The sequence below is a fragment of the Aquarana catesbeiana genome, linkage group LG04 (assembly GCF_042186555.1).
Source record: "Aquarana catesbeiana isolate 2022-GZ linkage group LG04, ASM4218655v1, whole genome shotgun sequence".
Lineage (NCBI taxonomy): Eukaryota > Metazoa > Chordata > Amphibia > Anura > Ranidae > Aquarana > Aquarana catesbeiana.
Window position 1 is genome coordinate 40,291,282 of NC_133327.1, and position 15,428 is coordinate 40,306,709.

Here is a 15,428-nt window from a genome sequence, read left to right on the forward strand (position 1 = left end):
AGAAGTTTGCTCCCAGCCATCCACATGCCCAGCGGTTGAATGCTAGCTTGGCAAAATTGCTAGCACTTCAACTGCTGCCTTTTCAGTTGGTAGACTCTGCCCCCTTCCGTGAGTTTGTGGAATGTGCGGTTCCTCAGTGGCAGGTACCCAAACGCCACTTTTTCTCACGGAAGGCGATTCCGGCTCTCTACCGGCATGTGGAAGGCAATGTCCATGCCTCGCTGGACAGGGCGGTCAGCGGTAAGGTGCATATTACCGCTGACTCATGGTCCAGCAGGCATGGACAGGGACGTTACCTAAGTTTCACGGCGCATTGGGTGACTCTGCTGGCAGCTGGGAAGGATGCAGGACAAGGTGCAGTAGTGTTGGAGGTTGTTCCGCCACCACGCCTCCAAAATGCTGATTGTGACACACCTCTCTCCTCCACCCCCTCCTCTTCTTCTTCCTCCATGGCCTCTTCCTCGGAACCAGCGGTGCTCCGTAGGCGTTCAAGGGGCTATGCAAGTACGCAGGCCAAAAGATGCCATGCGGTGCTTGAGCTGGTGTGCTTGGGGGACAGGAGCCACACTGGGGCAGAGGTTCTGTCAGCTCTGCAGGGGCAGGTTCAGAGGTGGTTGACGCCACGCCAACTTAAGGCAGGAATGGTGGTTTGCGACAATGGCACCAACCTCCTCTCTGCCCTCCGACAGGGACAAATGACCCATGTGCCCTGTTTGGCTCACGTCCTTAACTTGGTGGTGCAGCGGTTCTTGGGCAGGTACCCGGGCTTACAGGATGTCCTGAGGCAGGCCAGGAAAGTCTGTGTGCATTTCCGCCGGTCATATAATGCCAGTGCTCGGCTGACGGACCTCCAAAAGGAGTTTAACCTGCCCAAGAACCGCCTAATCTGTGACATGCCCACCAGGTGGAACTCAACGTTGGCCATGCTGCAGCGGCTGCACACGCAGCAGAGGGCCATCAATGAGTACCTGTGCGACTATGGCACCAGGACAGGGTCAGGGGAGCTTGGTTTTTTTTCCCCACGCCAGTGGGCCATGATCAGGGATGCATGCACTGTCCTGTCACCATTCGAGGAGGCCACGAGGATGGTGAGCAGTGACAGTGCATGCATCAGTGACACTGTCCCCCTTGTCCACCTGTTGGAGCACACGCTGCGTGGAATAATGGACAGGGCACTTGAGGCAGAACAGAGGCAGGAAGAGGAGGACTTCCTTAGCTCTCAAGGCCCCCTTTATCCAGACAGTGTTCCTGCGTGCCCGCCGATCACACAGGAAGAGGACGAGGAGGAAGAGGAGGAGGAGGAAGATTGTGTCAGTATGGAGGTGGAGCCTGGCACTCAGCATCAGCAGCAGTCTTTAAGGGATCAGTCCCAAGAAACACATGGACTTGTACGTGGCTGGGAGGAGGTGGCTGCGGACCATGTCGTTCTTAGTGACCCAGAGGACTCCGGACCGAATGCCTCAGCAAACCTACGCTGCATGGCCTCCCTGATCCTGCAAAGCCTGCGTAAGGATCCTCGTATTCGTGGTATCAAGGAGAAGGACCAATACTGGCTGGCAACCCTCCTTGATCCACGTTACAAGGGTAAGGTTGCGGACCTTATCTTGCCATCGCAGAGGGAGCAGAGGATGAAACATCTTCGGGAGGCCTTGCAGAAAGGTCTGTGCAACGCGTTCCCAGAGACTGGGAGGTTACAAACTCCTGTTTCTGGACAACGTGTTGCTGAGGCTTCGGTCAGTCAAAGAAGGAGCGGTGGAGAAGGTGGCCGTCTGACCGATGCGTTCAGACAATTTTTTGGTCCGCAGCCCCAAGGTATGATCGGTTCCAGCAACCATCGCCAGCGTCTGTTTTACATGGTGCAGGAATACCTAGGGGCAAGATCAGACTTGGACACCTTTCCCACCGAAAATCCTCTGGGTTACTGGGTCTTGAGGATGGATCACTGGCCAGAGCTTGCACAGTATGCAATTGAGCTACTGGCCTGTCCTGCATCCAGCGTTCTTTCGGAACGCACATTCAGTGCTGCTGGAGGCGTGGTAACCGATCACAGGGTGCGTCTGTCCACCGACTCGGTCGATCGGCTGACCTTCATAAAAATGAATGAGTCTTGGATCACCACCAGCTACCAAGCACCTGATGCTGATGTAACCGAATAATTTTTTTTGAAATCTCAGATCCCTTCAAAGACTGCCTATGCTGATGCTGAGTGACTATCCCTGAGTAATTATCCTCTTCCTCCTCAATCATCACGCTGATAGCTTGTAAGAACATTTTTGGTTCTGGGCGCCACCACCAGTGCCTAAGGCACAATTTTTCAGCCCCTGTTTAACAGGGGCGTGTAATTACAATTTTTGATGTAATACTTTGCAGCAGGGCTCGTTCCTGCATTCCAACTAGAGTGTCTGTGAGGGGTTGCAGTGTTGTGGCACCAGCACCAGTGCCTAGGGCCCAATTTTTCTGCCCCTGTCTAACAGGGGCGTGTAATTACAATTTTTGATGCAATACTTTGCAGCAGGGCTCGTTCCTGCGTTCCAACTAGAGTGTCTGTGAGGGGTTGCAGTGTTGTGGCACCAGCACCTGTGCCTAAGGCCCAATTTTTCTGCCCCTGTCTAACAGGGGCGTGTAATTACAATTTTTGAAGCAATAATTTGCAGCAGGGCTCGTTCCTGCGTTCCAACTAGAGTGTCTGTGAGGGGTTGCAGTGTTGTGGCACCAGCACCAGTGCCTAAGGCCTAATTTTTCAGCTCCTGTTCAACAGGGGCATGTAATTACAATTCTTGATCTAATATTTCACAGCAGGGCCCTGTGAGGGCTTACAGTGTTGTGGCCACAGCAACACCTAAGGCCCAAATTTCTGCTGAGTATATAGGGCAGGACCCTACTTTCAAACATCTAACTTACAAACGACTCCTACTTGCAAACGGAAGGAGACAACAGGAAGTGAGATGAAATCTACCCCTAGGAAGGGAAATTCTCTCCTGTAAGAGTTAATATGGGAAAACAATTTCTCCTTTCCACTGATGCTTTCCAATCCTTGTTCCACAAAAAAACCCAAATTTTCAAAAAACATTTTTCATTGGGACAAAAAAGTGAGGTGAAATCTTCTGAAGAGGAGGAAAGACAGCAAAACAAATGTCACAGGGGTGATAACCCTTCCCTATGTTTTCCAAAAAGCTTAGAAAAGATTTTTTGGCTGGAGCTAAACACGTTAAAAATGTTCAAAATTACAAACAGATTCTACTTAACAACAAACCTACAGTCCCTGTCTTGTTTGCACCGCCTGTATACTGCTGTTCAGAGTATATAGGGCCTGGTGGCCCCACACCTTTCCTTATTTTAATTTGGGTGCGGGGTTCCCCTTAATATCCATACAAGACCCAAAGGGCCTGGTAATGGACTGGGGGGTACCCATGCCGTTTGTCTCACTGATTTTCATCCATATTGCCATGACCCGACATGACATTAAACCCGCAAGCAGTTTTAAATGAGATTTTTTCCTTTAAAAATGACATTTGGTGCAGGGACTGTTCTAAACATGGGAAACACGCGTCACTTTACAGGCATACTATAGACACCCCCCAGGTACGATATTTAAAGGAATATTTCACTTTTTTTTTTTTACTTTAAGCATCATTAAAATCACTGCTCCCGAAAAAACGGCCGTTTTTAAAAGTTTTTTTTGCATTGATACATGTCCCCTGGGGTAGGACCCGGGTCCCCAAACCCTTTTTAGGACAATACCATGCAAATTAGCCTTTAAAATGAGCACTTTTGATTTCGAACGTTCGAGTCCCATAGACGTCAATGGGGTTCTAACGTTCGTGCGAACTTTCGGTCCGTTCGCGGGTTCTGGTGCGAACCGAACCGGGGGGTGTTCGGCTCATCCCTACGTGTCACCTTTTCAGTCATGTTAAAATTACTAAATTTTGTTTCAAAATTATAATTGAATTTATAAAAAATCCATAAATATATTAGTACATATTACTAAAACCAATAATTCATAACAAAAGAAACTTCATAAAAGTATATAAACAAATACATAAGTAAAATTCTTATATAAAACACACACATATAAAGTACATGTATCTTTCCAGTTACAAATACATGTATAAAAATCAACTTATGACAGTTGATATAAAAAGTATTTCTAAAAAAATATATTAAAAAGAAAAATTATGAGTGTTGCAGAGAAAGTATATTACAAAAAGTAGAATAAAAAATTAATCTCATACAAGAGGTTTAGCTATTATCAATGAAACAATTTGTATCCCACTCAATATTAAGGCCCCAGGGGCTGTAACACTGGAGGTCATATATCCATTTTGTCTCACGGTGGGAAATGTGTCTGTTAAGGTTATGGGACATACTTTTCTATAGCTATGACTTTAAGAAGGGAACTCTCTCGGTTATGACAAACCGAAATGTTTAGACACACTGTGGCCTATAAATCCTCTCCTGATATTACCTATGTGTTCACCTACTCTGATATTAAGTGCCCTAGTGGTCCTGCCTACATACTGTAACCCGCATGGGCAGCACTTTTCTGCTGGATGCTGGAACGTGCGGCTGGATTTTTTTATCCTCCTTACAATTAAGCTGCTGATTTTGGCTCTCCACTTTCCCTGGCTGCTAGCTCTACCAGCAATTTTCCAACATTAGTAGGGAATTCCACATATGGCCTCAGTATATTCTTCTGGCCGTCCACTGCCTGGGAATGTAGGGAGATTTTCACCCCCTGGAAGATAGCAACATCAAGTCTGTTTCCCAGACCACTCTGATGCCCTTTTGCCTTGAGAGAGCACTCCCCACCGGCAAAATTATTTTGTGCTGTTTTGTCTGCACTTTTTAATGTTGCTACAATGGAACATTGAAAACTATCTCACTATTAACTTTATATGAATTCCTCCTTCCTCTGCACCCCTGAAAAAGGATTATATTGTACCCCGAAATGCTTTGGGTGTGAGGAGGTCTCCTCATAAAAAATATCCTTATTCATGGTCATAGTAATGAACTGTATTGTGACCAATCAATGTTTCATTACATTTTTACCATGTTTAATTATTAATAAAAATTGTTGTTATTATATTACCTTTATATATGTTTATTAGAATATTTTTAGTTGCCTAAAAAGATTTTTTACGGAGATATTTGGAGGAGGGGGCATATCTAATGTCAGATCCATCCAGATAGGTCAGTATCCGCAAACTTGTACTTTCATGAAATTATAGTTATTTTTCCATTCCTCCAGAGGAGAAGCCCTCGAGAAATGGCTTAAAGCAGATAGCTTCATTCAAGCCTGGTGCTGTGTTGCCTTTAATCTGTGGATACAGCGTAATTTGAGCTGGAGAAGGACCTTATTCCAATCCCCTCCCCTGGGGTTGGGGTTGTTTATGGTCCAAGATGAGAAACCTAATTCTTGCAAATCTACCGTTATGTACAATCCTGGAATGTCGGCCAAGCAGGAGATCTGGATCGCATACCTGCATGCTCCTAACATGCTTGTAGGCTCTTCTCCAGAAATCCAGCTTGGTCTTACCAATGTAAAAACATGTACAGTTGCTTAGCAACACGTATACGACTCCGAACATTTTACAATTAGCGAAATGCTTAGATCGAAAGATCTGACCATTTGATAGAAGCTGTTTTTTTTTGGTAAGCATGAACTTACAATAGTGGCATGACCCACACATGTAAGTCCCTTTATACTTACAGTGATCTTCTCTGCACTTTTGGTCCAATATTTTCCTACCCACTCTCACTGTGTGGGAACAATCTTACCATCAACAGGTACCAAGCATTTTTCAGTCATGATTACATTTATATTAAGAAACTATGGATATCACTATTCTTACAGACTGTCTGTCTACATTTCACAAGGCTTTTCTTTTTCCAACCTCAGTGGGTCTTCAGGCTCCCCCTGCCCTTTGGTTATCCCTCTCCTTGCAGAGGAGGGGGTGTTGGGTCAACGGCGGGCTCCTTCTTGGGTCTGACATTTGTACATATATGTCACTGGGGATCTCTCGAATGAGAACTTGAAAGCATTTGCACTCTTGTATGTTTTTAAAGGGACAACTACTGAAATGTTAATTATACCGTCACAACATTTGTAAGTGTTCCTTTTAATACTGCATTTTAATAATATTGTATGTCACCAAACACCAATGTCAATACTATGTACTCATTCATTTATTGTTTTATTCTAGAAACATAGTTTCTTTTTGCTAAATACCCCTGAAGAAGGAAACAACTTAGTACTCTGAAACGCGTCGGGTGCAGGAAGTATAGACTGTATTGCATCACATTGTATATGACGGTGTATATGTTTTAGATGTGTTAAAACATTCCATGCTCTTTTATATACTTTTTCTATATATTTTTATAATGAATATTTTTTGAAATTATAAAAACACGCTACTTTCTTATGAGAAAAGGTGGGGTTGATTTTAGGATTAGAAGGCTAGTAAAAAGTGCAGACACTCACTCCGGCAGATTCTGCTGCAGACACGAGACACACATACAGCATGAAAGCTGCTGTTACATCTACACACACATACAGTATCTGATTTAATCTTCATCTTAAGAATATAATACATTATTAATGATATTTTGACATTGTTTTTGTAATATTTTGCGTTTTTCATTATTAAATCAATTTATGAGTTTTTACAGGAGAACTGAACTGATTTTCTAGGAACTTTTCTCATCAATATGAATTATTGAATATCGTTATTATTACAGTAATAACTCGATTTATTACATTTGGCGAGGCTTTGCCACCTTCATTTTGTCCGAATATGTAATATTACTGTAATATGTATGTAACGATATTCATTAATTCAATGGCTGATCGCCGCCATTACTAGTAAAAAAACATTATTAATAAAAATGCCATAAACTATCTCCTATTTTGTAGACGCTATAACTTTTGCGCAAACAAAGCAATATACGCTCATTGCCAAAAATATGTAGAAGAAAACGTATCGGCCTAAACTGAGGAAAAAAAAGTTTTTTTTTTGGGGGGGGGGGGATATTAATTATAGCAAAAATTAAAAAATAATGCGTTTTTTCAAAATTGTCACACTTTTTTATTTATAGCACAAAAAATAAAAACTGCAGAGGTGATCAAATATCACCAAAAGAAAGCTCTATTAATGGGGAAAAAAGGACGTCGATTTTGTTTGGGAGCTACGTTGCATGACTGTGCAATTGTCAGTTAAAGTGACGCAGTGCCGAATCGCAAAAAGTGCTCTGGTCTTTGGCCAGCCAAATTGTCCGGGGCTGAAGCGTTTAAGATCTCATCCATTCATAAATTTTGATATTCTAACAGGCTGTAATGACTTATCAGAACTCAGCAATATAGATAAAAAAATCAATGAAAAAAACGGCATGGGTTCTCCCCCCCACGTCCATTACCAGGCCCTTTGGGTCTGGTATGAATATTAAGGGGAACCCTGCACCAAAAAAAAAAAAATTGCGTGGGGGTCCCCCCAAAATCCATACCAGGCCCTTCAGGTCTGGGATGGATATTAACTGCATGCTGACCAGCCGCCACATTTGTACTCGGCAACATGGCTCGGCTGTGCGAATTGCTGTCGTGGTAAGTCGGAACCATAGATGGCCACTAGGGGACACGTGTGCGCCGCCGGAGGTACTCACCCCCTGCTCGCCCATGGAGCCAATGCAAGTGCCCGGCGGTGATCGCTCGGGGCTCCAGAGATCGCTCGGGGCACAGCGAGAACTGGAATCTGTGTGTGTAAACACAAAGTTTCCGGTTCTCCGAGGGGAGAACAGACAGATAGTCATACAGAGTATGAACAGACGATCTGTCATCTCCCCTGCACAGTCCCCTCCCCCCTACAGTTAGAACACGTACTAGGATACACTTAACCCCTTCACTTCCCCCTAGTGGTTAACCCCTTCACTGCAGGTGACATTTTAACAGTAACCAATGCAATTTTATAGCTTTGATCGTTGTAAAAATGCCAATGGTCCCAAAAATGTGTCAAAATTATCCGACGTGTCCGCCATAAATGTCACAGTCCCGATAAAAATCACAGTTCACCGCCATTACTAGTAACTAAGAAAAATTAATAACAAAAAAGCCATAAAACCAACGCCCATTTTGTAGACGCTATAACTTTTGCACAAACCAATCAATATTCGCTTATTGTGATTTTTTTTACTAAAAATATGTAGAAGAATACGTATCGGCCTAAACTGAGGAAAAAAAAGTTTTTTTTATATATTTTTTGGGGATATTTATTATAGCAAGAAGTTTAAAAAATTGGGTTTTTTTCAAAATTGACGCACTTTTTTGTTTATAGCGCAAAAAATAAAAACTGCAGAGGCAATCAAATAACACCAAAAGAAAGCTCTATTTGTGAGAAAAAAAGGACGTCAATTTTGTTTGGGTGCAACATCGCAGGACCGTGCAATTGTCAGTTAAAGCGACGCAGTACCGAATCGCAAAAAGTGCTCTGGTCTTTGGCCAGCTAAATGGTCCGGGGCTTAAGTGGTTAAGCGGAACCCTGTGGAAAATTTTTTTTTAAATGGCGTGGGGGTTCCCCCCAAAATCCATACCAGGCCCTTCAGTTCTGGAATGGATTTTAAGGGAAAACCTGTGCCAAAATGTAAAAAAAAAAAAAAATGGAGTGAGGGTCCCCCCAAAATCCATACCAGACCCTTATCCGAGCACGCAACCTGGCAGGCCGCAGGAAAAGAGGGGGGACGAGAGGGCTCATCCCTAACATGGACCAAGGTGGACTTTAAGCCAATAACACTGTCACCAACTCCCTAATGGATTCTTCAAATACATATATAAATGAGCTCCAGAGAGCTCACAGTGACCTGGGTTTAACTGGACCAAAAAGTGAGGGGAAATCTCCTCAAAGTACTCACAGACACAAAAGTGATCTGATAGAGGTTTCTACCCTTCTCCACTCCATCTAAAACTAAAAAACAAACATAAATGTTGACTGTTGTGTCGATGATGCTTTGTACACATTGAAGTACCACACAAGACCGTTCAAACCCTTGTACAGGCTGAAAACGTTATGTACTATTCATAGGCATGCACACAGGGTGTGCCAGGTGTGCCTGGGCACACCCTAATCACCCCGTGTGGTGAAGATTTCTCCTGTTTAGACCCATGATATTTCACCAAAGATCACTAACGGGGCTCCTAAAAACATTTGTAAAAAAAAAAAAAAAAATTACAATTGTAAAAAAATAATAAAAAATTAAGATAAAAACTACAGACACCAATCTCTGCTCTACTGACACATAGTTACATAGTAGGTGAGGTTGAAAAAAGACACAAGTCCATCAAGTCCAACCTATGTGTGTGATTATGTGTCAGTATTACATTACATATCCCTGTATATTGCGGTCATTCAGGTGATTATCTAATAGTTTCTTGAAGCTATCAATGCTCCCCGCTGAGACCACCGCCTGTGGAAGGGAATTCCACATCCTTGCCGCTCTTACAGTAAAGAACCCTCTACGTAGTTTAAGGTTAAACCTCTTTTCTTCTAATTGTTATGAGTGGCCACGAGTCTTATTAAACTCTCTTCTGCGAAAAAGTTTTATCCCTATTGTGGGGTCACCAGTACAGTATTTGTAAATTGAAATCATATCCCCTCTCTAGCGTCTCTTCTCCAGAGAGAATAAGTTCAGTGCTCGCAACCTTTCCTCATAACTAAGATCCTCCAGACCCTTTATTAGCTTTGTTGCCCTTCTTTGTACTCGCTCCATTTCCAGTACGTCCCTCCTGAGGACTGGTGCCCAGAACTGGACAGCATACTCCAGGTGCGGCCGGACCAGAGTCTTGTAGAGCGGGAGAATTATTGTTTTATCTCTGCAGTTGATCCCCCTTTTAATGCATGCCAGTATTCTGTTTGCTTTATTAGCAGCAGTTGGCATTGCATGCCATTGCTGAGCCTATCATCCACTAGGACCCCCAAGTCCTTTTCCATCCTAGATTCCCCCAGAGGTTCTCCCCCCAGTGTATAGATTGCATTCATATTTTTGCCACCCAAATGCATTATTTTACATTTTTCTACAATGAACCTCATTTGCCATGTAGTCGCCCACCCCATTAATTTGTTCAGGTCTTTTTGCAAGATTTCCACATCCTGCGGAGAAGTTATTGCCCTGCTTAGCTTAGTATCGTCTGCAAATACAGAGATGGAACTGTTTATCCCATCCTCCAGGTCGTTTATGAACAAATTAAATAGGATTGGTCCCAGCACAGAACCCTGGGGGACCCCACTACCCACCCCTGACCATTCTGAGTACTCCCCATTTATCACCACCCTCTGAACACGCCCTTGTAGCCAGTTTTCAATCCATGTACTCACCCTATGGTCCATGCCAACGCACCTTATTTTGTACAGTAAACGTTTATGGGGAACTGTGTCAAATGCTTTTGCAAAATCCAGATACACCACGTCTACGGGCCTTCCTTTATCTAGATGGCAACTCACCTCCTCATAGAAGGTTAATAGATTGGTTTGGCAAGAACGATTCTTCATGAATCCATGCTGATTACTGCTAATGATATCATTCTTATTACTAAAATCTTGTATATAGTCCCTTATCATCCCCTCCAAGAGTTTACATACTATTGATGTTAGGCTAACTGGTCTGTAATTCCCAGGGATGTTTTTTGGGCCCTTTTTAAATATTGGTGCTACATTGGCTTTTCTCCAATCAGCTGGTACCATTCCAGTCAATAGACTGTCTGTAAAAATTAGGAACAACGGTCTGGCAATCACCTGACTGAGTTCCCTAAGTACCCTCGGATGCAAGCCATCTGGTCCCGGTGATTTATTAATGTTAAGTTTCTCAAGTCTAATTTTAATTCCGTCCTCTGTTAACCATGTAGGTGCTTCCTGTGTTGTGTCATGAGGATAAACACTGCAGTTTTGGTTACTGAAGCCCCCCGATTCACTCGTGAAGACTGAGGAGAAGAATAAATTCAATACCTCTGCCATCTCCCCATCCTTTGTAACCAGATGTCCTTCCTCATTCTTTATGGGGCCAATATGGTCTGTCCTCCCTTTTTTACTGTTAACATACTTAAAGAATTTCTTGGGATTTTTTTTGCTCTCCTCCGCTATGTGTCTTTCATGTTCTATCTTAGCCATCCTAATTGCACCCTTACATTTCTTATTGCATTCTTTATAAATTCTGAATGCTGTGGATGAACCCTCAACCTTGTATTTTTTGAAGGCCTTCTCCTTTGCTTTTATATGCATTTTTACATTGGAGTTAAGCCATCCAGGATGTTTGTTCGCTCTTTTAAATTTATTACCCAATGGGATACATTGGCTAATGCCCTTATTTAATATGCTCTTAAAGCAAACCCATCTCTCCTCTGTATTCTTTGTTCCTAATATTTTATCCCAATTTATGCCTTTTAGCAAGGTTTGTAGTTTAGGGAAGTTGGCTCTTTTGAAATTCAGTGTCTTTGTGTTCCCTTCATGTCTCCTATTTGTGTGATTTATACTGAAACTAATTGACCTGTGATCGCTGTTACCTAAATTGCCCCGTATTTCCACATCTGTTATCAGGTCTGTATTGTTGGTAATCAGTAGATCTAGTAATGTTTTATTTCTAGTTGGTGCGTCTACCATCTGACCCATAAAATTGTCCTGCAAGACATTAAGGAACTGGCGAGCCTTAAATGAATGCGCGGTTCCCTCCGCCCAGTCTATGTCTGGATAATTAAAATCCCCCATTATGATAACACTTCCCATCCTTGCTGCTAATCCAATTTGTGATAGGAGATCCGTCTCCACTTCCTCCCTCAGGTTAGGGGGCCTATAGCATACTCCCAGTATTATTTTCCCCTTAGCTTCATCCCTTTGGAGCTCTACCCATAAAGATTCCACCTCCTCCCTAGCCCCCTCAGTGATGTCATCTCTCACATTCACTTGTACATTATTCTTGATATATAGGCATACCCCTCCCCCTTTTTTACCCTCTCTATCCTTGCGGTATAGGGTATACCCTTGAATGTTTGCCAGCCAATCATGAGAGCTGTTGAACCAGGTCTCTGAAATTCCCACAAAATCCAAATCCTCCTTGTACAACAGTATCTCTAGTTCACCCATCTTGTCCGCCAGGCTCCTGGCATTGGTGAACATGCCACATAGTTTAGACCGGTCGCATATTGTCCTCGTATTGGGTGTTTCAAGATTGCAACTTGGACTTGCTACTATACTCACCTTGTGTTTTTGCGCTTTGGTTAACCTACCACTAATGCCCCCAATACTACCCTCTGGAATATCTTCCGCGCTGGCTATCATTGTCTCTGGACCCTCCCCCCCATCGCCTAGTTTAAAAACCCCTCTAACTTTTTGGCCATCAGTATATATACACGTGCACACCTATTGTACTATTATTTTTTCTCTTGTCCTGAAACATAAAAACAAAGCAAATACATTTTCACTTTAATTGATTTTTCTGAATACTTTGCTTGGAGATTAGTCCCTTAATCATAAAGACTTTTCCTTACCTCTTGTTGCTTGGCCAGGAAAGTATCAATGAGGTTTCTCTGGTCATTTACATCTAGTTCTTTTCTTTGCTTAGTAAAGATGGCTCTTATAAAGCTCTGCAATTGTAGAAGGTTTTCCGTGAGCTTCTTCTGGCCTCCTGGTATTAAGCCCATTAGAAACGGAAAGCTGCTGTAGAGCTTAAAAAAAAAAAAAAAAAAAGAATGTACACAATATTGAATAATTGTGGATTTTTATATAGGCTGTATCAACTAAATTAAAGTATCTTCAGCAGCACACATTGCCACTAAGTAACGGAGACCCATGGGGCTTCTATTAATACCGTAGGCACTGTATAGGATTTTTTTGTTGGTGGGGAGGGGATATGTGTTCCCAAGGTTTGGTATCATGTTGTCATTGTACAGCCGAGACCCCAATTATGGGCATAAACCAGTCAGTGTAGTTCCCAGCCATGTGACCTCTTAGAGATCCAGCCAGCCAATCAATAATTGACATGGATCTACACCGGGGGGACATTTTTTTAAATTTTTGTTTTTAAATAAAAAACTGCCTACTGTCTTTTTTGGTTAATGAGTAGGGGTATCCCCTAGTCATTCACAAGGGGGAGCAGGATCTCGGGGCTTCCAGATTCTGATAAGCCCCCCACCTGCAGAGCCCCACAAGCACCGGCCAGGGTTGTGGGGAAGAGGCCCTTGTCCCCATGTGGGGACAAGGCGCTTTGGGGGGAAAAGAGCCCCCCTGCCCCAAAGAACCCCTCCATGTTGAGGGCATGTGGCCTGGTATGGTTCAGGAGGGGAGGGCGTTTGCTTGTCCCTTCCCCTTTCCTGACCTGCGGGGTTGTATGCAGGGATAAAGGTCTGGTATAGATTTTGGGAGGGACCCCATGCCATTTAAAAAAAAAAAATTGGTGTAGGGGTTCCCCTCAAAATCCATACTAGATGCGAAGGGCCTGGTATGGATGGGGGGGTGCCCACAAAAAAATTGTTCTTCATTTTTCATTGCCGTTTGTTCTTTTTACATTCAACCATCAGCGGGGAACCCCGCTGACAGCTGATGACTCATTGGTTGTTAAGGACGCAGTGGCCACCCGCTCCTTAAAGTAGAAGTCGACCCTAACACTAAAATCTCTTCAGACGTCAACAATCTAACACTAACCTATCTATCCCTGTAAAGAAGAAATCAGTATACATACCTTTTAGATCATGGATGTCTGTAGATGCAGGGCTTTTAGTGTTAGGCTGGACTTCTTCTTCTACAACCATGTTGTTTACTGGTTGCCTAGGGTGCCGGCGGCTGCCAGTTCCTCAAATATTGCATTACAGGCTCAATACTTATTTACTGCATGAATTTTTTTTCCCTTTTGTGAACTGACTTTCACTCCCGTTTTATGTGTTATTTACCTAGTATTTTTGCTTTACGTGGTACATAAACAGTTTGCAGCACTGTTTACTCCCGATCAAGTTGTCTGCATTGATGAGTCCCTGATTACGTTTTCTGGCTGCTTGTCTATCAAACAGTATCTTCCCAGCAAGTGTGCCAGATATGGGGTCAAGATGTATAAGCTCTGTGAAAGGACAACAGGCTATACATATAGTTTTATGGTTTATGAGGGAAAAGATAGTCTCGTAGAGCCGGAGAACTGCCCAGACTACATAGGGAGCGCTGGTAAGATTGTGTGGGACCTGGTGTCACCCTACGTGGACAATTATTACACGAACGTGACACTTTCTAGTCACCTTTTTGATTATGGAATTGGCACATGTGGCACTATGCGATCTAATCGCCGGGGCTTCCCCCAACGGCTTGTAGAATCCCGACTTAGACGGAGGAGAGAGCCTGCTTGAAGTGTAAAAATGTGTTAGCAGTGAAGTGGAGGGATTCACAGAATGTTTTCGTTCTGTCCTCCCTTCACACAGATTCGATAGTCCAAATTCCTACAGTGACCGGTGTTGTGGAGAAACCCCTCTGTGTCCATGAATACAACCTTAACATGGGAGGATTGGACCTCAACAACCAGTTAATGGCGCCGTACCTAACTGCCCATAAGGCCATATGCTGGTACAAAAAAGTGTCTGTATACATATTTGAATTGGCTCTGTTGAACGCTTTTGTGCTTTACAAACCTTCAGGATGAACTGGATCCTAACTAAAATTCCAGGAAGAGATCGTCACAGCCCTTCCGTTTCCAGACGGAGCTATGGCCCACCTTCCCAACGCAAATGCAGTGAGCCGGCTGCATGAGAGGCATTTTCCGTATGTCCTCCCTGGTACCCTTACCCAAAGAACACCCCAAAGAAGATGTTGTGTCTGTAGAAAACGCGGATTTAGGCGTGACACCTGCTTTTATTGTCCCTCCTGTCCTGACCAACCTGGTCACTGCATCGGTGACTGTTTCAAACGCTACCACACACTAGTGGAGTATTAGCTTAGGGTACAGCACTACACAGTCCTAGGGTACACTAACACAGGGTCTCGAAAGATGAGATGACCATCACATTTTGAGAGACCCTAATCTGCAACATTTTACAGTTTTTATAAAAGTGAAAAAAGTAAAAAAAAAAAACACACAAATACAAAATAAAAAAAAACAAAAATAGTTGTGGTTTTATTTTTTCTCTCTCTCTCTCTATTGTTCTCTCTCTTATGTTCGCTCTCTACTGTCCGCTCTATTGTTCGCTCACTATTGTTCTATATCTATTATTCTCTCTCTGTTTTATTTTTACTATGTTTTATTGTATTTGCTTTGCAGGTATGGTATGTCTTACTATTATACTGTAATGTTACTTTGTTTTATTGTTAACCATCATTTGCTTAGCAGGTACGCCATTCAGCTGCAGCACGGGTTTATTTATTCTGACAGCAACAGTTTTTGCTCCCATGATACGTAAAGCTGTGACTCCAGCGCTGTCG

General features: G+C 43.2%; 1 protein-coding gene across 4 annotated transcripts in view; it reads right to left on the minus strand.

Moving 5' to 3' along the window:
• Positions 1-15,428, minus strand: part of LOC141139188 (cytochrome P450 2K4-like) — a 116,547-nt gene that overhangs the window by 26,332 nt on the left and 74,787 nt on the right. For all 4 annotated transcript variants that reach the window (XM_073625100.1, XM_073625102.1, XM_073625099.1 and 1 more), the window contains one exon: positions 12,521-12,697. In XM_073625100.1, the coding sequence (XP_073481201.1) occupies positions 12,521-12,697 (177 nt within the window). The remainder of the gene's footprint in view (positions 1-12,520; positions 12,698-15,428) is intronic.